Source organism: Salvelinus sp. IW2-2015, linkage group LG15 (genome assembly GCF_002910315.2).
Source record: "Salvelinus sp. IW2-2015 linkage group LG15, ASM291031v2, whole genome shotgun sequence".
Taxonomy (NCBI): Eukaryota; Metazoa; Chordata; class Actinopteri; order Salmoniformes; family Salmonidae; genus Salvelinus; species Salvelinus sp. IW2-2015.
Window position 1 is genome coordinate 51,522,783 of NC_036855.1, and position 22,645 is coordinate 51,545,427.

The 22,645-nt window shown below is 40.0% G+C and overlaps 4 protein-coding genes across 14 annotated transcripts in view; 2 read left to right on the top strand and 2 right to left on the bottom strand.

Moving 5' to 3' along the window:
* The window catches only part of phf21aa (PHD finger protein 21Aa), a 46,494-nt gene extending 42,496 nt beyond the window's left edge, over nucleotides 1-3,998 (top strand). For 6 of the 7 annotated variants that reach the window (XM_024001621.2, XM_024001614.2, XM_024001620.2 and 3 more), the window contains one exon: nucleotides 110-3,998. In XM_024001621.2, coding sequence (XP_023857389.1) covers nucleotides 110-508 — 399 coding nt within the window. In that variant the 3' untranslated portion in view covers nucleotides 509-3,998. The remainder of the gene's footprint in view (nucleotides 1-109) is intronic. The other variant, XM_070447254.1, reaches the window with a different exon arrangement.
* Nucleotides 3,163-8,687, bottom strand: LOC111974090 (ras-related and estrogen-regulated growth inhibitor). The gene is made up of 7 exons (XM_024001622.1): nucleotides 8,351-8,687; nucleotides 7,834-7,955; nucleotides 7,475-7,531; nucleotides 7,304-7,377; nucleotides 6,496-6,643; nucleotides 5,815-5,908; nucleotides 3,163-5,507 (listed from the first exon to the last, which is right to left on the bottom strand). The coding sequence occupies exons 2-7, from the start codon at nucleotides 7,910-7,912 to the stop codon at nucleotides 5,318-5,320; spliced, it is 642 nt and encodes a 213-aa protein (XP_023857390.1). The 5' UTR covers nucleotides 7,913-7,955; nucleotides 8,351-8,687; the 3' UTR covers nucleotides 3,163-5,317.
* A 78-nt stretch (nucleotides 8,688-8,765) lies between these two features.
* Nucleotides 8,766-11,644, bottom strand: harbi1 (harbinger transposase derived 1). The gene is made up of 3 exons (XM_024003411.3): nucleotides 11,563-11,644; nucleotides 10,584-11,270; nucleotides 8,766-10,456 (listed from the first exon to the last, which is right to left on the bottom strand). The coding sequence occupies exons 2-3, from the start codon at nucleotides 11,251-11,253 to the stop codon at nucleotides 10,080-10,082; spliced, it is 1,047 nt and encodes a 348-aa protein (XP_023859179.1). The 5' UTR covers nucleotides 11,254-11,270; nucleotides 11,563-11,644; the 3' UTR covers nucleotides 8,766-10,079.
* A 212-nt stretch (nucleotides 11,645-11,856) lies between these two features.
* Nucleotides 11,857-20,823, top strand: atg13 (ATG13 autophagy related 13 homolog (S. cerevisiae)). 5 transcript variants are annotated; one of them, XM_024001507.2, is made up of 18 exons: nucleotides 11,857-12,051; nucleotides 12,523-12,603; nucleotides 12,723-12,803; nucleotides 12,912-13,031; nucleotides 13,166-13,212; nucleotides 13,312-13,452; nucleotides 13,570-13,610; nucleotides 14,727-14,823; nucleotides 15,009-15,107; nucleotides 15,252-15,342; nucleotides 16,019-16,117; nucleotides 17,378-17,485; nucleotides 18,171-18,304; nucleotides 18,434-18,554; nucleotides 18,702-18,779; nucleotides 18,896-19,009; nucleotides 20,147-20,275; nucleotides 20,543-20,823. In XM_024001507.2, the coding sequence occupies exons 2-18, from the start codon at nucleotides 12,532-12,534 to the stop codon at nucleotides 20,618-20,620; spliced, it is 1,650 nt and encodes a 549-aa protein (XP_023857275.1). In that variant the 5' UTR covers nucleotides 11,857-12,051; nucleotides 12,523-12,531; the 3' UTR covers nucleotides 20,621-20,823. The 5 variants fall into 5 exon arrangements, with proteins under 5 accessions (XP_023857275.1, XP_023857276.1, XP_023857277.1 ...); XM_024001508.2 differs by having other exon boundaries at nucleotides 17,378-17,473; XM_024001509.2 differs by lacking the exon at nucleotides 16,019-16,117.
* Nucleotides 20,824-22,645: the final 1,822 nt, after the last annotated feature.

A 22,645-nucleotide genomic window follows, 5' to 3' on the forward strand; every position in this document is an offset into this window, starting at 1 on the left:
CACTGCATGACACTGAGGCTAACCCTGAAGGCARGTGAAGTCATCTCAGAAACAGTACATGAACTGGATGGTTAATTACTAATGAGTCTGTCCCTATTTCCCTCTAAAGAAATGCATGGAGAACAAGAACACTATCCTGGCCCGTCAGAGGGACATGCACAACTCCCTGGAGAAGGTCAAGGGCCTGGTGCGTCTCATTCAGGGCATCAACTTCTGCCCATCCCCCGAGGTCTCGCCGCCAGCGGTCCAGACCAGCATGACAAATGGAGGAGCAGACTGTGCCAGTGCTGACCACACGGACGACACAAGTCCTGAGGATCACAAGAACATGACTAACAATAGCGGTGACGACCTGAACAACAACACGGACGGGGCGACAGAGGAGGAAGAGAAGAAAGAGGACGTTAAAGAGATTGACAACCTCAACAGCAGCAGCCTTGGCAAAACCTTAGAGCCTCCCCAGACTATAGCACCGGCCKTTGTGGATGTAGCAGAGGGGYCCAAATAACACCCACCCACCAAGTCCAGGTACAGGAACAGGAACCCCCAAAGAGAGGGAATGAAAAAGATAAAGCACCCATGAAGTTGCCAATCGATTAACACACACCAACATATATATTTTTTGGGTCGTTGTTATTGTAGTTGTGTATTATCGGATTGTCTGAGAGGACATACGTTATGAGTATCGGAACGAGAAATGGAAAGGGACGAAGGAGGGTGACTTATGTACCAGTGGTATGCCAATCGAGGTCAAAGATTATTATTCAAGTCTGATGATATTGACGCTCTTACTAATAATAAGGATATTGTTAATAGTAATAAACATCACACCAATGTGTGCCTCCAATAGTCGCCATGGCGTCTCTTTGTGGGGATGGTTTCTTAGGGTGTCTTAGTCTGCAGCTTCAGGGSAGATGGATCCGAGATGTCCAAAGACAAGACCTGCCCGCTCGCCTGAAGATCCACCACCTACACCACACCAGAAACAATTGGATCAACCAAAACACCATAACAGCCATTTGGAATTTAAAAACTACCAGGGGACGAGGTTTTTGTTTGCTGCAGTATTTGTCAACAGTTTTAAAAATCACTATAAAGTATTGCCTGAGGGATATGATTAGTCCCAAATCACACTTTTTGTCTTACAGGAGCTCCAGCTCACCTCCATCCATCTATCCCACCTGCCCCATTACAACCACCAAAAACTCTGACAATACAGCTTAAAGTAACATCGCAGGACAGACGATGGATCAGCATAGGGTTAGCCTGGCGTTCAAGTTGTATCCACTGTCACCTCWGTGCTGCCCAACAGACAGCCAGACAGACCGGCTACAGTGGGAGGAGCCTAGCATTCGGCTTAAGATCTGTGGTCTTCAGCTGCATCACATGGACTCATTGCATGCTTCATTGCCATTGGAGATGTTTTCCTTTTTCAAGGTCACCTTATCATGACTTGTGTTGCATTGTCCATTTTTCCATTGTTGCTGAGCCTAGCATTCCTTTTTGCTTGTTGAGAATATGATTGACCAATTTGTTGAGCGATACATTCAGAGACATGGCACGAAAGCGGCTGCATCAATATTCCATTTGAACGATAGAGGCCATGTGAATGCAGCTCTAGGCATGCATGGGGATTTAGCAACTATCAGTTCAGATATTGTCTGAGGTTTTTTGTGTCCGTTTGTTATGCCCCTGGGATCTGTTGCTGAAGGAAGCTAACAATTTATTCTGGGGGAATCTGTTTTATATTCAGGTCTTCCTAGTTTTCAAACATCGAGATATGCTTCTTCAAAAGTGCTTTTCTGTTTCGCATTACTTTGGTTTCTTATAAAATCTATTAGAACTGGAAAATACTATGTAAATAGCTTTCTTTCTTTTTTGATGTTCCTTGCAATTGAATTATCATTCAATATGCTGAATTCATAACTGCCAAATGCTATTGTATCCAAATACAGCAGGGAAACAGTCCTATTTTCTTATATAATGTTTTTTAAGGTTTCAATTAGGAGTCCCCATAGATAGGCACAAATTTTGCATGGGCGTTACATGCATACAAAAGAGAGTGTGGCAATGACATTGTTCCGAATGTTGTTTGGAAAAACTGTCAGGAACCCTGTAGGAAAAGCACAAACTTGTTGGCAAAAGAAACTGGAACCGAASCACATACCCTCATCCTGCCATAAACATGTCTAAAGTAAATATGAACATTTTCATTATTTATATTTTACACCACAACGCTGACAAGTCACTTTTCATTTTACACGTTTGTACAGTATGTGTAGCTTTTGTTTAGAACCTGCCATTTTACATGTTTAAGTCCTTAGAGTTGCAAGGAAATGTAGATGTATTAGTCGGGAAACACTTGAGAAAGTAGGGACATTAAATGGAAATGAAGGAATAGGTTGCCAGTAAACATATCCTTTCATCACAGCCTACTTGCTGTACTACACCATACGGTATGGGTTCCTCTGGGGTGCCTTTTTCTAGAGAGTTCGAAGGCTTTTATATTTTCTCTGACATGAAATGACCAACCATGTTTAAAGGCAGGTTAAGTTTGAAAAAATGGTTGGAAAAAGAAAAAATCTGCATAATAATGCAATTAACTGGAAAGCACAAGAGAAGATGCTAAGCGGTTTTAATCTATAGCCAGATCAAAAGGAAAGCATTAGTTAAAGAATAAGTGATGGCCCAGTCCAATGTCTTGTGTTGAGGCCACTCTTCCTTTTGGCCTGCAGTACTTGTCATCGTATAGCAATTGCCTTAAGAAATTCTTGCTCCTTGTGAAGAAACTGTGTTCYGTGTATTGTTGGCCTGGTTGGAGTGTCACAAAAAAATTCTGTGAATTATGGAAATATTGTCTATTTGTGATGAACCACTTCAGGAAATCGACTTCTCTTTGCACAGAACTGAAATGATAGGCTAAAATTGGAATCTATTGTTTTCACAATGGGTCAGTTGCTCTGAGTCATCATGTAAGAGAGTTCTGATTTAGTTTTGACTTGACTTGCCAGTGTATGAAAAAATAAGGATTGTGATTTGAACTACTATTTGAGTTTTCCCTCAAACAAGTCCCTCAACTACAAGCAATTAGCAAATATTATAATGCACCTTTGGTTGAACACTCAACAGTGTTACATCCTTTAGTTCTCTCCTGGCTGTACATTTGCCATCTTCACAGGGCAAGATGCAAATGATAAAAGTGACAGCAGTGATGACACACACTTACCATGAATATGTATAATTAGGGCCAGATTTCCAAGCTTTTGACATATTTCCAGAATATTGGTAAATAATTTACATTTTATTCTTCATAGTGTCTTTATAATCCTTTTTTATGTATTTCATTGGACCTTTTGGTGAAGAAGCTTAGACAATGTGGCTCTCAGTGCCTCAATAACGCAATAGAAACAATAAGGATCTCAGCAAATACACTCCCCTATCTGTGCTCAGCATGGTGAGCCCAACAACAAAACTACAGCTGTCAAAACCTCAACAAATCTATGCCTACATATGCAAATAGATTGTATGGACATGATTCTACTTATAAAAACCATTCCTACTTTTCATATATTTAGAACTGAATTTCGCCCTTTCCAACCTTGGTAACACTTTACTTTAAGGTGCCTTTCATAAAATATGTATAAGTAGTTTATAGACTGTTATTTAGTAGTTTACAGATTTTAGTTTATAACCCATTATAACTAATAAGTAACACTTTATAGACCAGTGATGAAGGGTATAGGGTACCTTAATGTAAAGTGTTACAGCAGCATATTGAAAACTACAGCTGTACAATTAAATGTTTAATGTACTGTATACGTACCCCAATTACTCGTGTAGGAAATGAAATATTCCTATCAATTAGTGACTTTTATTGGATCATAACTTTGAAGGCAAAGTGCTTAATATTATGGGCGTAATTGTTTTTATTTTCTGATTTAGGAAGGAAAATAGGGGAGGATGTGGTATGGCCAACTCAAATATTGTGTAGTGCTTTGTGCTGTGAAAGAAAGTAAAATGTCATGTTGTGGTAAAAAAAAAAATGGAAACAACATTAATATCCAAAGAATGATTTTAAAGCCTTTTTTATTTCCCATTTATGATATACACCAGCTAAATAATATTCACAACGAGAGCAACCAATTAGGAAACCAATATTGAGTAGATTCTTCATCCATACCAGTGTATTACCTTGGATTCTCTGCATATCTTGATTAGTTCTGAAAACAGTTGTTCTCATGCTATATCATGTCACATCTGTGGCCTTCAAGTATTCTAGTTGCATTTCATTGCCATCAATATGGAGACCCCCCTTTCTTGTAACCACTGTCCCACCTCTAACTTCATGCACTCATATCATTTGATTAATTTAGAAGGCTTTTTCTCAACGTAAAGTATTCTTCCTCTTTGTTAAGATGCATTGTAGCAAATCAAGCAAGTCAAAGGTACTAATGTGCCGAATATAGTGTAAATGGTTTATTACACAAACTGCATACTCTCTTGTAATATTTGTCAGTTGTATTTTTTCACAGTTTTTTTAAAGAAGTATTTCTTTATTTTTGACTACGGTTTTGTTACCAATCCTTTTTGTTGCCTGTGATCCACTGATTTCCTTTACCTCTTTCCTGTACTTTAGTTATTTTATGTAGCTATTTGTATGCAGTGTTTGGCAAATTCCATTGCAGTGTCAGAGTAAGTCAAGATTTTTGGAGCATTCGATCAATTTGTATTTATTTATTTGACCATTTTTAAATAAAATTACAAAGTTGTAATTGTGACTTCTCTTCTCTCTAAAAAAAAATATATCCTGATTTTATAAACAGCCATCAAGATTTAGTGTGTGACAGTTCTCCTTATGAACACMGTAGACACCAAAAATGTCTAACAAAATAACATTTCAGTTTACACTCAAGGAAGTCTAATGTTTTTGTAATAGTGGAGTTACCCATAATTCAATGTCGAACAGGTAAGAGATAATACCTCCTGGTCAAAGTGCAACTTCCGATCCATTTTCAGCTGCTTTCTTTCAAACTCCCATTGATGTTGTCAAGTGTCATATCAAATCTGTGTGAACCCTTATGCAATTGTGCATTAACCAAATATGTAGCCATAGACACACAATGTGTATATATATATATATAATTTCTGTGTAATGCTGTCCATTATGTGTTCTTCTCCAACTTCTGTGTGCTRTTTATAAGGAAACTAGCCACTGACCTTTCGCTGTCAACTTAAAGCATAACGCAGATGAAGATAACAGCGTTGGCTAAGTAGATCTTCAGGCCTGTGCCCAGGGGGCCAGACTGAACTGCCTTGGTCACCACTGCATGGTCTTGCTGCGGGTAAGCTTGCGGCTCAGTGCGTGCCTCATCTGGAGCATGCGTGAGCGTTTGTCCATGGCCAGTAGGTGGCGCTGGTACTCCAGACGCACCTCTCGTACCAACTTCTCAACCGCTAACTCGACAGCCACAGAACACTCCGCCACAGACAACTCAAAGAAGCTGCACCTGAACATACACAAGAGGCTATAGATAAGTTCTCCATTCCTCATCACCCACTGAAAACAATTTGATGTTGGCAACTGGTCAATTTAATGTATGGATATGGTTGAGGGACAAAAATGGTTTTCCAGCATGGATCATTCACCGCTGGCTGATATTTTAATTCACTTGTGTTGGCAAAAACTTTTACTACATCTTACTTCACGCATCTTCAAAATGTAGTATGATTCAGTGTTCCAAGATTATTTAGAATATAACCAAATGGAAATTGTTGCTGATGGTCCAGACAAGTGAATCAATGGAAACATGTCACCTCAGATCACTGGCAAGGGCCTTTCCTTCTTCTGTCCGCACCACCCTTCCATTCTCCATGTCACATTTATTCGCAACTATTACAGTAGGTATGCCTGATGAAAGAGCATAAAACAGAGTTTAGAAACCTGTTAAAGGGGATACAAAACTCACACAAAATACACGAAACAGACAGAGATGATCTTGTTTAAGATTGTATATCTTGTAAGGAATTTGAGGCTATGCACTGTCGTAAAAGTGACAATTGAGAAAAGACAACCACCACATAACGTTTTGCAGTTACAATAAACAGACCTACTGTTTTATAAACCTTGCCTCGTGGATTCACTGTACTGGTGTGTCACAGTGGATTAAGTATTTTATTACAGCAAAGGCAGTAAGCAGTCAAACTCAGCTTAACACAGCCTTGATAGAACCAGTTCCCCTGGTCATGAGTGATTTAATGGAATCATTATGATAAATTTGACAAACATTATACGAAAGTGGAATACCCTTCGATGAAAGGGTAGCTGGACTAGCCTGTGTAAAGTAGGTTCTGTAGAAATCATGGGTGGGTCGGGTTCTAGGCTGCCCTATAGCCTCTTAGAAGATGTAACCTCTACAATAATGAGATGCCCTCCACCCCAGACTCTATTTGATTGCCCTTTCCTGGTGTTTCCACTGGTCAAAATTGCTGTCTCACCTAGGGTCTGCTTGACATGATCAATAAGCCTCTTTAAGTGTGAGACAGACTCAAAGCTGCTCCGGTCTGTGATGGAATACATAATAAGGAAACCGTCGCCCCATTTAATGGAACTCTCCAGAGAAGGTGCTGCAGAACCCACACACTCCTGCAGAGAGAGAGAGATAGCAAGAGATATGGGTGGGACCACAAAGGTTGAGTTTTCATTTAATAAAGAACAAAATACATCTACACACTGGTTTCATGCTCTCAAAAGTGGTCTGTTCATGGCAACATTTAGACTCTAGCAGAGACATAGCACTTTTGGGAGCATATGCCAATTTGTTTCGTTCTCTACAATTGTTTGTTTAAATTGAGCACCTGGAACATGTTTTTTTGCAGGATGTGCACATACCATGTCCTTGACCTTGTTATGTGATGAAATGGCTGTTTACTCTTTTGTTTAATCTTCATTCAAAACTACAGACAGTAGATGGGATATTTAATCCACTCAAATGGCCTTGCGTGTTATTTTCATTGTCACATCAGATGTTTCTTGTCCTCAGTACCATTATATTTGATCAACGTCAACATTGTTGATATTATGTCCAATACACTTTAAGGCACCATGATTCAAGAAAACAGACTTGAAAGGAATGGTATGGGGGTCTGGTTGTTGTCTGAGCCTGAGAGTCATCTTCCTCTTTTTGTTTATAGAGGTCTGACACAAGGGCAAAGAGAAACAAATCCCCAAAACAGTCAAATATAGACTGAATTCTGAGGTCAAATTAAAGCAGAGGGCATGTTGACCTCAGTCTTTGGATAGTACCTTGTTGGCTGTGTCCAATATCTCCAAATCGATGGTCTCCTTGTCGACAGTTTTCCGACACCTGTAAGTTACTTCTGTATGAGAACACCACAGACAGAATGCTGTCAGCCTAATATAGTCAAGTGGCAACTTACATACGGGACAGTAAAATTAGATGCAGTATGTCTTTACCCTTTTTATGGTCATACTCTCCTATGAACCGCTTGGTGATGAATCTAACACACAGGGCTGCAGTTAAAACAAAGCAGACCATAAGCACTCAGGTATTTTAAATATTTCCCCTTGCATATACCTCCCCACCTTAGCTAAGCCTAGGCTACTGATAGTAAATATTAGTAAATAGCATAGTAAACATCATACTAAATTAACATAGTATCAACAATTTAGAGTATTATAATTTTACATTCAWTTTTGTATTGCAGATATGTCTCACATTTAGACTTTAAAAAAAAAAGTCAGTCCTGGATGTGCCGTACAATARCACACTCAATTTAAGCCACCAGTCTCCAGTTGAACATTTGTTTCAATACCTGTCTTTCCACAGTTGTCTCGTCCAAGTATCACCAACTTTGCCCGTGACATTTTTCTTGACGGTCCAGAATCGGTCATGGCTTGGATGATGTATTAAAAATAGGCTGCATTGTATCAATATCTAAAACATACAACAYGTTATTGCTCTCCAGCGAGCCTATTTCAAATTGTGTGGTCATCATGTTGGTGCTTGCGAAAAAGTTAAATTGTGTGACTGGCTACCTCGTTGGCTAAATCAATTGCATGCCCCATCGACAATTTCAACCAATGAGTTATGTTGATTCATTCTTTATAAATACTAAAACARGTATGAACTTACTTTACAAATAATCACAGCTCGTCTAAATTAGTTGAAAACGGTTTTCTTTAGTCTACAACAATTAGTTCAAAACCAGGATTCAGTTCTGAGAACTCCTACGTCTGTTCATGCATATTTTWAAAAAAATTAAACGGTGCAACACACACCGGATGTCATTTTACGAGTATATGAAATATTGTATATCCTTACTCACTCACTTCGCTATGTCTGGTCCTCCAATTACTCAATAAGATGCTGGGAGACAAAAATATGTTTGTTCTCCATCACTTGCTCAGGTTTTCAGCTCACAGTTCAGTCCATCCATTGCCTTTAGTTTCCCTTTTCAGAATGAAACAATTTCTTATTTTTTAAGGCGTGCCCCTTCCAAGTCTCATTAAATGTATCTGATTTATTGCTGTTGATGGCCAAGCATGCTGTGCGATGGAGACATCTTGGTCTTTACACCGTTAACTCAAACAAACCTTTGAAATGGCTAATGAACTTCCTATCAAACCGTTTTTGGAATTAACATTAAACTGTTTCGTTTTTTACATAGTTGTGCATAGTTATGCGTATCTCTGATCAGATTTGAAGAAAATGTTGGTTATAAAGAGTAAAATAAATTAAACAGGCATGTATACATGTATTTATTGGAGCATATGAATATTGCACACCACACCACACCCTGCACTCTTGCAGACAATTCACGTGTCTGCAAATACATAGTGCCTTCAGAAAGTATTCACACCCCTTGATTTTTTTCTACATTTTGCTGTGTTACTGCTTGAGTTTCAAATTGATTAAGAGATTTTTGGATTTTGTGTCACTGGCCTACACACAATACCCCATAATGTCAAAGTGGAATTATGTTTTTAGAATTTTTTACAAATTCATTAAAAATTAAAAGCTGAAATGTCTTGAGTCAATAAGTGTTCAACCCATTTGTTATGGCAAGCCTAAATAAGTTCAGGAGTAAACATTTGCTTAACAAGCCACATAATAAGTTGCRMGATTCACTCTGTGTGCAATAATAGTGGTTAACATGACTTTTGAATTACTACTTAATCTCTTTACCCCACACATACAATTATCTGTAAGGTCCCTCAGTTGAGCAGTTAATTTCAAACAGAGATTCAACCACAAAGACCAGGGAGGTTTTCCAATGCCTCGCAAAGAAGGGCACCTGTTGGTAGATGGGTAAAAAAACAAAAAACAGACATTGAATATCCCTTTGAGCATGGTAAAGTTTTTAATTATACTTTGGATGGTGTATCAATACACCCAGTCACTACAAAGATACAGGCGTCCTTCCTAACTCAGTTGCCGGAGAGGAAGGAAACCGCTCAGGGATTTCACCATGAGGACAATGGTGACTTTAAAACAGTTACAGAGTTTAATGGCTGTGATTGGAGAAAACTGAGGATGGATCAAATACATTGTAGTTACTCCACAATACTAAGATAAATGACAGAGTGAAAAGAAGGAAGCCTGTACAGAATACAAATATTCCAAAAACATGCATCCTGTTTGCAATAATGCACTAACGTAAAACTACAAACTATGTGTCAAAGAAATAAACTATGTCCTGAGTACAAAGCATTATGTTGGGGGGAAACCAACACAACACATCACTGAGTACCACCATATTCTCAAGCACGGTGGTGGCTGCATCATGTTATGGGTATGCTTGTCTTCGGAAAAGACTAAGGAGTTTTTTGGGATACAAATTTCATTGTGTGTAGATGGGTGAGAAAAAKATATCAATTTAACCCAACAAAATGTGGAATAAGTCAAGGGGTATGAATACTTTCTGAAGGCACTGTACATATACACCTACAACCTATATTATTCTGCTTATACAGAATCTGGTGTCAACCACTTCTCTATTGCAGGCAGTGTCTCTGTGAATCATACAGTGTTTTCCACGTTGATTCTGAGCATGCAGACCTAGCTGAAGTGACTAAGAATGAGCTCCTGGCGGATTCGGACTGCCTCTGAGTCCACAGCCTCTGGCTTACGACTGCCCTCCTCTGACTGGTCTGGTATATCAGTCCTCTCAAACGTCCAGGCATCCAAGCCTGATTGCAATGACACGTTGTGCAAGACACAGCAGGCCAGAATGATGTGAGAGCACTTCTCAGGAGAGTACTGAAGGTAGCCTTTGGACCCATCCAGGCAACGGAAACGGGTTTGAATGGCCCTGAACGTGCGGTCCACAATCTCATGAGTGGCAGTATGAGCCAGGTTGTATCGAAAGTCTGCTGAAGTTTCTGGGTACTGGACAGGTGTCATCAGCCATTTCTTTAAAGGATAGCGGCAGTCTCCTACAAGACAAGACTTGACTAGGTTAGACATTATGAAAGAGGGAGGCTTGAAGAGCAAAACAATTTGRTTTTTCAAATTGTATTTTCAACAATGAAAGTTTAAATGGAGGATTATGAGCTATATTACCTAAAAACCAGCCTTCATGATTTTCCTGTTCGTCCAATTCCTTATACACTGAAGACTGCTTAAATATGCAATTATCCTGTAAGCTGCCAGGCCAGTTAGTCTCTGCACTGAGCAAAAGTCCCCTGGCATCACACACAAGTTGGCAGTTAATTGAATGGAAGCCTTTCTTATTGACATATGAAGAATCCTCTGCATTGGGTGCCTTAATGGCTATATGGGCACAGTCTACAACACCCATGACGTTTGGTATTCCCGCTACCCTGAAAAACTCCTCTTTGGACTGCTGTTTTGTAGCTTCGTCTCTCATGAATCCTATGCACTCTGGAGCTTTCCTAACCAGTGCCTTGGTTACATTTGTCACACAGCGACTCATGGAAGCCTGGCTAATGCCAATGGCATCTCCCATCCTCGTCTGGAAGGATCCTGAGGTATAGAATCCTAAAGCAGCAAGAATCTGAACTTCTGGGCTTATTGCTCGAGACCGTTGCGTACGTCGTGATAAAGTGTCACGCAGTAGCTCCACCAGGTAGTAGATGAAATCTCGAGGGAATCCAAATGTTGTTAATAGGAACGCGTCTGAAACGGTCTCTATATCAAACCTGTCGAGAGTTTTATGTCCACGACCATGGAGCAGCAGGTCACAATCCAGGATGGCTATTTGTATAGCCATTTCTACTGATGTATATTCTGTAGGGGGCAAAAAGAGAAAGGCATTGTTGAATGCATCAAAACAGAGCCTTGTGTTTTCAGCATGGTCTATTTCTTTCAATATTATGTTCTGGTATGATATGCTTCTCTACTAGATATAAAAAATGATTGGTTTTCTATACAAACGTTACTAGCTAGCTAACCAGCTAGCCTAGCAATTTCCTTATCAGACATTTCTTTGGGAACAGTGAACCCGAGATGGTGCAAACTTAGAAGAATACGAACTATAAATATCATGCATTTGTAAAAACACGTCGAATTTGAATCCTACCGGCGTTTGTTGTTGTTGTTGTTGTTGTTGTGACTCGTCTGCGCAAAGTACATTGCGCATGTCACTTTTCTGATAACTAGCAAAAATATGTGAGACGCAGTTTCGATTTTATTTAAAAAAATAAACAAACAAATGAACGTAATTATAATTTCCAAAACAACGTGTAATATGTTTTTATTGATAATAAAACACTGACATATCGATATATGTAATTTTGCAGATTTTTATAGACCACCGTGTTGGAGATGAATGTGCTTCTCAAAATACAACTKATTCGAAACACGCCATACCCCCAAAGAAAATAAACAACAAATGGGCCAGCTGGTCAATGCTTGTGTCCCAATAACATAATGCGATGGTGTAACTTAGCCAATATAAGAATATGTCAAATTTAGGCATATAGGTAACCAGAACTACGCTGTTCAGTACGCTATCAGCGCAACATTCAAGTACAAGTCGTGATTTTCGGATGTGATGAGCTAACGTTAAGTACGTGCATGCTAGCTAGCTATCTTGCTAAGCTCGCTAGCCATGCTATCAAATTGATTAGCTATATAGATAGTTACCACCAATCTTGAATGTTTTCTTGTCATTGACAGCCAATATGTTTTTACTAAAATATTACCTAACTAGAGTCTGAGTTAGCTAGCTGTTTTTTGTCAACACACGCAAGCTTAATATGGACACACTAGAGTTCTTAGCTAATATGACTATAGTATCTCTTACTTTTTTGGGGGGGGGTGTTTTCTTTCATTGTTGGTTAGGGCTTGTAAGTCAGCATTTCACTGTACGGTCTACACCTGTTGTATTCGGCGCATGTGACAAATAACATTTGATTTTAATGGTGCTAGACAAAATCCAGCATTGCTTTGACTGTGGCAAGCCGTCGATATAGCCTGCCAACAGTTGTACGATGAATTTGTCTGTCCTTGCTCACCAGAATGTGTTTTTACATTACAGGGGCATTCCATGATGGACAGTGATCTAAGTCCTCAGGATAAAAAAGACTTGGACAAGTTCATAAAGTTTTTCGCTTTGAAGGTACTGCCTTTAATTATACGCAATATTGCCACACTTAGATTATCAAGCACTTTCTACAGTTTTCCTGAGCTGATTAATTCACTGACGTTGATAATTCCTTAATTTCTCTCTGTCATCAGACAGTGCAGGTGATAGTCCAAGCGCGTCTTGGGGAAAAAGTATGCACACGCTCCTTGTCTTCACCCACTGGCTCTGATTGGGTAAGTCACAATTAATTCTTGCCTCTCAACTCATTCATTTACCTGTGCCAATTTTGTCCTGAAAGGGTTGTGGATTCAAGTCTCATTAAACTCAATTATTTTCACCAGTTCAATCTGGCAATCAAAGATATCCCAGAAGTTACACATGAGGCAAAGAAAGCTCTGTCCGGGCAGCTTCCTGGCATCGGACGATCCATGTGTGTTGAGATCTCCCTCAAAACCTCAGAGGTAAGCTAGCACTGACTGGTGTCACAGGCCGTTCTTGAGACCAGTGGTCTGGATCATTGGGCATTTGTTCATCAATAAATCCAAGTGACTGTAAAGGTTAAAAAACATGAACATGTTTTTGTCATATTTTACAGGGAGACTCAATGGAATTGGAGACATGGTGTCTCGAAATGAACGAGAAGTAAGTAATGAGAAGTCGTTTTGTGTTTTCTTCTTTTAGTGCTTCAGTTTTTGTAGTTGGACCGTAACACTCAAAATCTATGATTTTTTTTTTTTGCAGGTGTGACAAAGATATTAAGGTGTCCTACACTGTCTATAACCGCCTGTCATTACTGCTCAAGTCACTGCTGGCCATTACAAGGGTAACCCCAGCCTACAAACTCTCACGAATGCAAGGCCATGACTATGTCATACTGTACAGGTTTGTTTGTTTTCTGGTATACAGATAAGTGTTATCATTATTTTTGACCGGTATTGCTAATGATGGAGTTTTATCGTGTTAGTAAACAATTTGACTAATAGATGCATTATTTTGCAGGATATATTTTGGAGAGGTTCAACTCACAGGATTGGGAGAAGGTAACCATGCCCATTATATTATTTACAGTGCATTCGGAAAGTATTCAGACCCCTTGACTTTTTCAAATTTTGTTACGTTACAGCCTTATTCTAAAATGGATTAAATTATTTTCCCCCCCTCATCAATCTACACACATTACCCAATAATGTCAAAGCAAAAACAGTTTTTTTGAATTTTTCGCAAATGTATTAAAAATAAAAAAACATATTACATTTTCATAAGTATTCATACTCAGTACTTTGTTGAAGCACCTTTGGCAACGATTACAGCCTCGAGTCTTCTTGGGTATGACGCTACAAGCTTGGCACACCTGTATTTGGGGAGTTTCTCCCATTCTTCTCTGCAGATCCTCTCAAGCTCTGTCAGGTTGAATGGGGACCGTTGCTGCAAAGCTATTTTCAGGTCTCTTCACTCTGTCAGAGTGACCATCGGGTTCTTGGTCACCTCTCTGACGAAAGCCTTTCTCCCCCYATTGCTCAATTTGGCCGGGCGGCCAGCTCTAGGAAGAGTCTTGATGGTTCTAAACTTCTTTCATTTAAGAATGATGGAGGCCATTGTGTTATTGGGGACCTTCAATGCTGCAGACATTTTTTGCTACCCTTCCCCAGATCTGTGCCTTGACACAATCCTGTCTCGGAGCTCTATGGACAATTCCTTCGACCTCATGACTTGGTTTTTGCTCTGACATGCACTGTCAACTGTGGGACCTTATATAGACAGGTGTGTGCCTTTCCAAATCATGTCCAGTCAYTTGAATTTACCACCGGTGGACTCCCAAGTTGTATAAAACATCTCAAGGATGATCAATGGAAACAGGATGCACCTGAGCTCAATTTCGAGTCGCATAGCAAAGGGTCTGAATACRTATGTAAAATGTCTAAAAACCTGTTTTRGCTTTGTCATTATTGGGTAATGTGTGTAGATTGATGAGGGGGAAAAAATATTGTATCCATTTTGGAATAAGGCTGTAACGTAACAAAATGTGGAAAAAGTCAAGGGGTCTGAATACTTTCCGAATGCACTGTATACATTTTGTTGGTTGTCTGGGTCTTTGGAAGTGTTGTATAGGGCTGTGAAGATTTTGACGTTAGTTTTTTCTGAATGCTGTTTTTCAGGGTTCCAGACAGTGCGTGTCGGAGTTGTGGGAACTCCCATTGGAACCATCACCTTGTCTTGTGCTTATAGGACAAACCTGGCCTTCATGTCCACCAGGTACAGAAACAGAAGCTGATCTTGTTCACAACACTGCATGGGCTCACTCCTCAGTGGTCACAAATGCACTGCCTGTAAAATCTGCCACTATGTTTTCCCCTTTTCTTCCATGTCCTCTCCTTGTTCTCCACTGGTTTTAGCTATAKACTTCACGTATTCTTAATTGTATATTCATAATCTCACAGGCAGTTTGAGAGGACGGCTCCGATTATGGGCATAATTATTGACCACTTCGTTGAGCGCCCCTTTGGCAACATGGGACACATGCGTCCATGTAACTACAGGTGGGTTAGCCCTCGGCCAAACACCTATACTGACCCAATACAGATTTGTGCATGCCTATTATTTATTATCATCGTTAGTGAAGTTATCAAATAAAGGATTGCGTTATAATCTGGCCATGTTTGTTTGCCTTCCCTATACTCCAGAGCACCCGGGGAAGATGAAGGAGCGTACAATGGGGTGGAGGATTCTCAAGAAGTGTGCACCACGTCCTTCTCCACTTCTCCACCCTCACAAGTACGTATGTCACTGCTTAGCAAAGTCGATCTTTGCAACATGTGTAACTTCAGAGGTGGTGTCCATGGTGAGGTTTGAGATTTGGGGATGTGACTTAGAGTTACGTAGACACACCCATATGTAAAGACTCCCTCTCATGTCATAATTCACTTCCAAATGGGTCAGGTGTTTTCTGAAATGATTTTGTCTTGCACCGCATTCAAATAGACATACATATTCAAACATTTGACCCATATTGATGATCATGCATCCAGCTGTTCTGTGTATTTGTGGATCTGGTGGCTTGTTTGTGTATCTGGTGGTTTGGTATTCTCATACCCAAAGCTCATTTCACAAGCCTGGCAGTGGGAAAAGTAGATGTTTTGTGTTGGAGACATTACCAAGCCCCCATACCATATTTTCTCCTTTCCGTTTTCTGTATAAGTGCTTTCATCTCTTAGCCCCTTTTCTCTCTCTCTTTCTGTGCTGTCTGTGTAGTGTGTGTTCACTGTAATCTGGTGGTTTGGTATTCTCATACCCAAAGCTCATTTCACAAGCCTGGCAGTGGGAAAAGTAGATGTTTTGTGTTGGAGACATTACCAAGCCCCCATACCATATTTTCTCCTTTCCGTTTTCTGTATAAGTGCTTTCATCTCTTAGCCCCTTTTCTCTCTCTCTTTCTGTGCTGTCTGTGTAGTGTGTGTTCACTGTAAGTAAGGCACATTTAAAGACCCCTAAACCTGCAGTGATGGACACTCTGAAAGTCCCCATGATGGGCCTGGCCTTCTCACACCAAGTGAGTCTTGCGTGTGTGGGCATGTATCTCACTCACTCACAATGCCTGAAGTGTTCCAGGACATTTTGGCCTGTCTTCTATTACCTGTTTAAAAGTAATAGAAGTATAGAATGCTTAAAAGCTAATCAATGGAAGCAATCAAATGGGACAGCTCTGTATCCCTTACATTAGGGTGTCCAATCAAAAACGCATCTTTTGACCAATAGGTAAAATAATGTTTTTCTGTGTAGATATTCCTCTAAGAAAACCAATGGTCCTAACCTCGTATCGCTATAATAATCCGTTGAAAAGTTATTGGAGTTGTTAACCCTTACAGAATTAGGGTGACTAAATCAATGGAGTCCAGAGAGATAAAAAGTGCTAAAAACGGAGGAAGATTGTGCAAGAAATAAGGTTACTGGCTACCTGACAGGCTCACTTTCCCATTGAACTCGTCATCTTTCTTCTCAAATCCGCAGGACATAAAACAACATAGATGTAAGATGGATATCGGTTTCGAGACGTGACATGAATTATTTTCATATTTTAGTATACGCTTTTCATATTGATCTGAAATTCCTGTTCTTTTTTTGAAGATTTCTTACAAAAACAGGCGTATCTCTGTGAAATGTCAACGGCGCACTGAGCGTTTTACCAAGCATTTTTATTTTCAAAGCCTTTTACATTATTTKATTCAGCTCGTGTCATGCTAATTGCACTTTTTGCGACCCGCGGAAACAACTTTGAAGACGATGACCACAAAATGTAAAGTGCTCAAAAGTTGTCACGAGAAACGTGCACCGCTAGGTCAACAGAGCTCGGTGCTTATTATCGGATGTATTACGTTACGAAATCCGACTTTTTGTATGTAATGTTAATGATATGTTAGAGAGAGTCCTGATCATTAATAATCATATTTGTCTTGGTAAAATGTATTTTATAACATAAGGAAGTACTTATGTCATTATCTACTGACTGCCCTAGAATTCCTAACCTAAATCCTTTCCACATTGGTTTGCTGATGATTCCTTAACAAATAGTTAGTCATCACTTAAATATATGAAGATATTATCACGTTCATTGTCAGGGTAAGTCAAATCTGCCTAGAAGAGCTATGCTTAAAATCTTTACCCTGTCCTCTCTAATGCTATACTTTCTACCTCCTGCTGCCTGCTCCCATCACCCCATTTCTCCTCTGTGGATTAATTCATGTTTTAGCTTGCTCTCTCTTTCTTACTTTTGCTCTCTCACTCTCTCTCTCTCTCTCTCTCTCTCTCTCAGCTCTACTGCTCTCGTCTCTCTTATCAGCCTCCTGTTCTTGTTGGAGCTGCTGACTTCTGCCACCCTTACAACTTAAACGCTGCCAACCCACACCAGGTAACCACCCAGGTATTGAGCTAGTCAAATCACATTGTATTCGTCACATGCTTTGTAAACAGCAGGTGTAGACTAACAGTGAAATACTTACTTACGGGCCCTTCCCAACAATGCAGAGAGAGACTAAAAATAGAGAAATAATAGAAAAGTAATAATAAATACACAATGAGTAACGATAACTTGGCTATATACACGGGGTACCAGTACAGAGTCGATGTGCAGGGGTACGAGGTAAGTATGTACCTACTGTATAACTAGGAATAAAGTGACTAGGTAACAGGATCAATAACAAATAAGTAGCAGCAGCGTATGTGATGAGTCAAAGTTAGTGCAAAAAGGGTCCATGCAGATAGTCCAGGTACATATTTAACTAACTATTTAGCAGTCTCATGGCTTGGGGTAGAAGCGGTTCGGGGTCCTGTTGGTTCCAGACGTGGTGCGTCGGTACAGTCTATGACTTGGGTGGCTCGAGTCTTTGACCATTTTTAGGCCTTCCTCCGACACCGCCTGGTATAGAGGTCATGGATGACGCCTTGCGGTCGGATGCCAAGCAGTTGCCATACCAAGCGGCGACGCAGCCAGTCAAGATGTTCTATATGCATGGATTTGAGGGCCAACAAGGGAAACAAAGCTTTGCATAGGTGTTTCAACATTACTCAACCAGTGCTAACTATGGCCTTTCACACGTCCTATGTAGATGGGTATTCCAGGGAAGGAGGGGGGCGTACCCCAGCAGGTGCCTGTGCAGCCTTGTCATGGTGCCCAGGCAGAGCATGGACGAGTGTCCTCATGCCCCCCTGCTGATCATGTTCCCGCCACGCCCTCCAGCAGGTAAGCCCCAGTCTGCCATGACCCCCATGTGACAAAAGCGAAGCACCCTGTGGGACCGAGGATCACCTGAGATTATACTTGCTTGGGAGAAACTTGTCGGTTACAACTTTGCCATGTTATCTTTCAAAGTGGTGAGGATGCAGAGACCTCGTCGAGGAGCATTGAGGTGAACAGTGTCTCTCCCTGTGATGTACTGGAGACCACCTTCACCAGGAAAGTGGGTGCCTTTGTCAACAAGCCAGGCACACAGGTAGGGACAGCCTTATTATGTCCTTYTTAAGTACACACCTTTGATATTTTTGTTCCTGGAAGTACCCATTTTTACGAGTAAAGGACAAATTACCAATGAGTATTATACCCTTGTAATTACTGCCGTATTACTCTTTGTCCATTGCAGGTAACCACAGCAAGCCTGGACTTACCATTTGCAGCTTTTGCTCCCAGAGCCTATGACCCCGAGGAAAATGACCCTATGGTAAATCAATTATTCACATGAATAATTGTCACCCTTTAAATAACTATTTTCTGGGTTATGATAAGGAGTCATTTTAGTGCAGACATGGTAATGATATTACTTCTCCTTTATCCAAGGTTCAGCCGCCGGAGTCCCCAGCCACGTCCTCTCCCCTGCAGGGCAGTTTGCACTCCCAGGGCTCTGGTGAGAGTGGAGGCCCGGCACAGGACGACTTTGTTATGGTGGACTTTGTAAGTACCCTGCCTTCAGTAACAGAGGAAAACACAGATGACATTTTAGTCAAGGATAATAGTAATTCGATCAATCTAACCTAATTTCTATGTCGTATAAAATGCTGCTACGAACCAATGTCTGTTTATGTCTGTCAATTGTGGATGTTATCTGCAGAGGAAGAAAACATGAATTTTCTTCATATAGAAATGAGCATTACTTGCGTCACTTAGCAGTGGTCATTTAAGGCGCCTGCATACTAGGCTCGATTTGCTCCTAGCATAACTCGGCTAGACAAAGTGAATGTCTGTGCCTCGCAATACTCCTTTTAAAGACCTTCGCTTGAAAAATGAGAAAAAAGCAGCAATAGTACTGRTTGTCCCTCTTTAGATGCCGTAGCAGTATACACTAAGATAACTCAAGAAATCTGTAATAAATTCAGAAGTTTTTGCGAAGGAGGTCTTAGTCACGCAATTTTACAACTAACTAAGATGTTTGGTGCAGTATTTCTCAACTGAAACAATTTGCATGACAACGAGTTATCTCTCGTTGAACGACATCAAACACTTAATTGAAGAATCCCTACTGTTGACCAGTCYCCTACAAAGGGGTATAGACTTCAGCTACCGAACTTCTGCTTGCCTCAGAAAAGAAAATTGTGTGCATGAACAGCCGAAAAAACTGTTTCGGATGGGAAGCATGCAAACGCCTTTAGACAGTATTTCTTTCTGACTTGTATCTGGGCTGTAGAGAGTGACCATGAGAAATGAAATCCAAAACAGTCAAAGGCGAATGCGACAAAGCACATGGCAAGACCTAATGAAAGGCTATCAAAGGAACGGGCTTTTAAAGCAACAGAGGGAGAGATGTCAGCTTTGAATATTTTAGATAAATGCTTCTGATGAAGAGAAAATGAAGCTTATGGGAATGAGTGTTCTTAATTAAAATCTCTGACCTCGGACCTGTTCTCTTGTGGTTAACAGTTGAGAATGAATTAGGACTGTTGCTGGCAAGAAAATMTTAAAAACGGAACCTCTTTGGGAATAATATGTGCTGCTGACAACAAAATCGTAGGAAGTCTATTATTAAGGAAGGGCCTGTTACAGTTGTTGCCCTGCACATCTGATTGTGTTCTGTTGGTGCTCTGTGTTCTTCAGAAGCCTGCGTTCTCTAAGGATGACCTCCTTCCCATGGACCTTGGCACATTCTACAGAGAGTTCCAGAACCCCCCACAGCTCGCCAGCCTCACTATTGATGTCAGTTCTCAGTCCATGGCAGAAGACCTGGTGAGATGAGACACACTTCTGACTTACAAAGAGAGATGGTTTCTGTTTTGTTGCCGGGGGGGGGGGGTGTTGGAGTCTCCTTGTGTATGAGGTGGTCCTGTTGGAATTTAAATGACTGACAGATAGTAGGGAGAGGGGAACATAGTAGTTACCATTATACAATTTACTGTGTGTTTGAATGTGTCTTTTCTGTGGTGCTTTTTAGTCTAATAAATCAATATCTTAGTCATCCTGTGTTTGTAATGATGTTGTTCATTTTCCCTACAGGACTCTCTTCCTGAAAAACTGGCAGTATACGAGAAGAACATTGATGAATTTGATGCATTTGTAGACACATTGCAGTAGGGATAGAAATAGATCCACTGGCTGCAATGACAAATTATCCCATTTAGTCCATCTGCAAGGTCCTGTTGTCTTTCGAGCTTGTTTGCATTCAGTCTGTGTATGCCTCTTCTTTCTCTTAATTGAAATTCCACATTGATTTGCAATCGGAATGTTTCTRTTCAAACCTCACTGGTTGATGTATTGTAGAGTAAGAGAGCCTGTACCCAACAGAAGACATCTTAAAAAAAGAAAAAGTGAACGTTTTTTTTCTGATGTGAATAACTGCAACATTTGCTCTAGTGTTGAGCAGACTGCTGTTACAGAACTTAACACACAATAACAAAGACGTTCAGTTCATGAAAGTGATTTTGTCTAAATAATGTCAGGAGGCATTGTATTATTGCTGTCCCGTGTGACACGGAGAACGTTCATAGCGCCTATGGAGTCAGACATGGCTATGTTTTAGTAGATGTGAAGAAGCCTAGCTATGTATGGACAATGATCAGTAGTAGTCAATCTATACCCAAGAAACAACAAACATACTCTAGCTGAATCTGTATATTGAAAGAAGTTCCTGTAGTTAATTGTTTTTGTAAATTGGGAAAAATGTCCTCTTACCAACTTTAGGACAAGAATCACTGTATCACTACAAATGATGTACTGTCACTGCTCACCTCTGAATCACCATATAAAGGAAGTCTACTTTTGCCGGTATCTGTAAAAAGGATAAACATTATTTGCACTTTCAATGTATCAATCTTAAGTCCTCTTGATTTTCCCAATGCTTTGTTAATATACAGTAGGATGGTCATGTGTAATAAAAGTTATTTCAAGTGGCCTATTTTCTATTATTGCAAAGGAATAAGCCAGAGGCCCTATATATTTCTGATTGTGGTCGTTTGTGATTTATACCAGCACAACACGAGTGATTGTATTTGTCGTCCCTCTTGAAGCTTAAATACAATAAGAGCATCAATACTCTTGTCAAATGAGTACGCCCCTCCACACAACTGAATAAATCAAACGAAGGCACTTTTAACCATCACCTTTTATTTATACTTTATATTCACAACATAAAAAAGATCTTGAAAGTAAGATACCTAGAACTGAGGAAAACACTCTTTAAAGAGAAATTTAATTTTCGCTGTAGCAARCAGGAAATACTATTATTTGACAATACAGATAAACAGTACAATAAAGGTGGACAAACGGGCACAATTTTCACGAGATATGACAAGTGGTAGTTACTCGCCTGTTTCCTTAATTAAGGCACACAGACGCAAATGGGGTCAAAGGTTCTACTAAGCCACTGATCCGCATGTCAATGCATTTGTTTCATTGACATGATTAGGAAGTTTTCATAATAGACAAAACATAGAAGCACAACAGAACTCTTACTTATTCAGTCTTAACATTAGCACTGTTCTTGTTCAGGATATGTTCATTACAAAGTCATTCAGGATTACAAAGCACAGGAGTTGTACCCCCAAAAGTTTGGCCACTGCAAATAGAAAAAAAATTATGTTTTAAGGTTAAAAAAATTATTGAATGGAACCCTCTTAGTGTTCTCCAACGCAACCATAATTCTTTGGTTGAATTTGGAATTGAACAAAAGCAACGGACGTCGAAATTGACAAAATAAGGCTCAGAAACAACTCATCTAACAGTTAACATACAAAAAAAAAACGTAAATACAGTATGGCCTGAGAGCCCAATGGGTCTGTAAGTACACAGCATTTCAGTCTATCCATGATTAGGAGCCCTTCTATTCCCCCTACGGACTTTAAGGCTTCATAAAGATCTTTCGCCAGCAATGACACTAGCCATCAAAGCCTTTACATCTGGATAGTGATTTTCAAGGAATAACTGCTAACTGCCATAGGTAGAGTAATAATGCACACAAAAGTAGAATATGTATCATGAACACTGTCCTGCATTGAGAAAGCTAATCAGGCATAACATGAAATGTATAAGTTACATGATTAAGACTAATAGTTTATTTTTATAGTTGACCTGTACAAATGATCAAAAATGAAGACTTGGCAA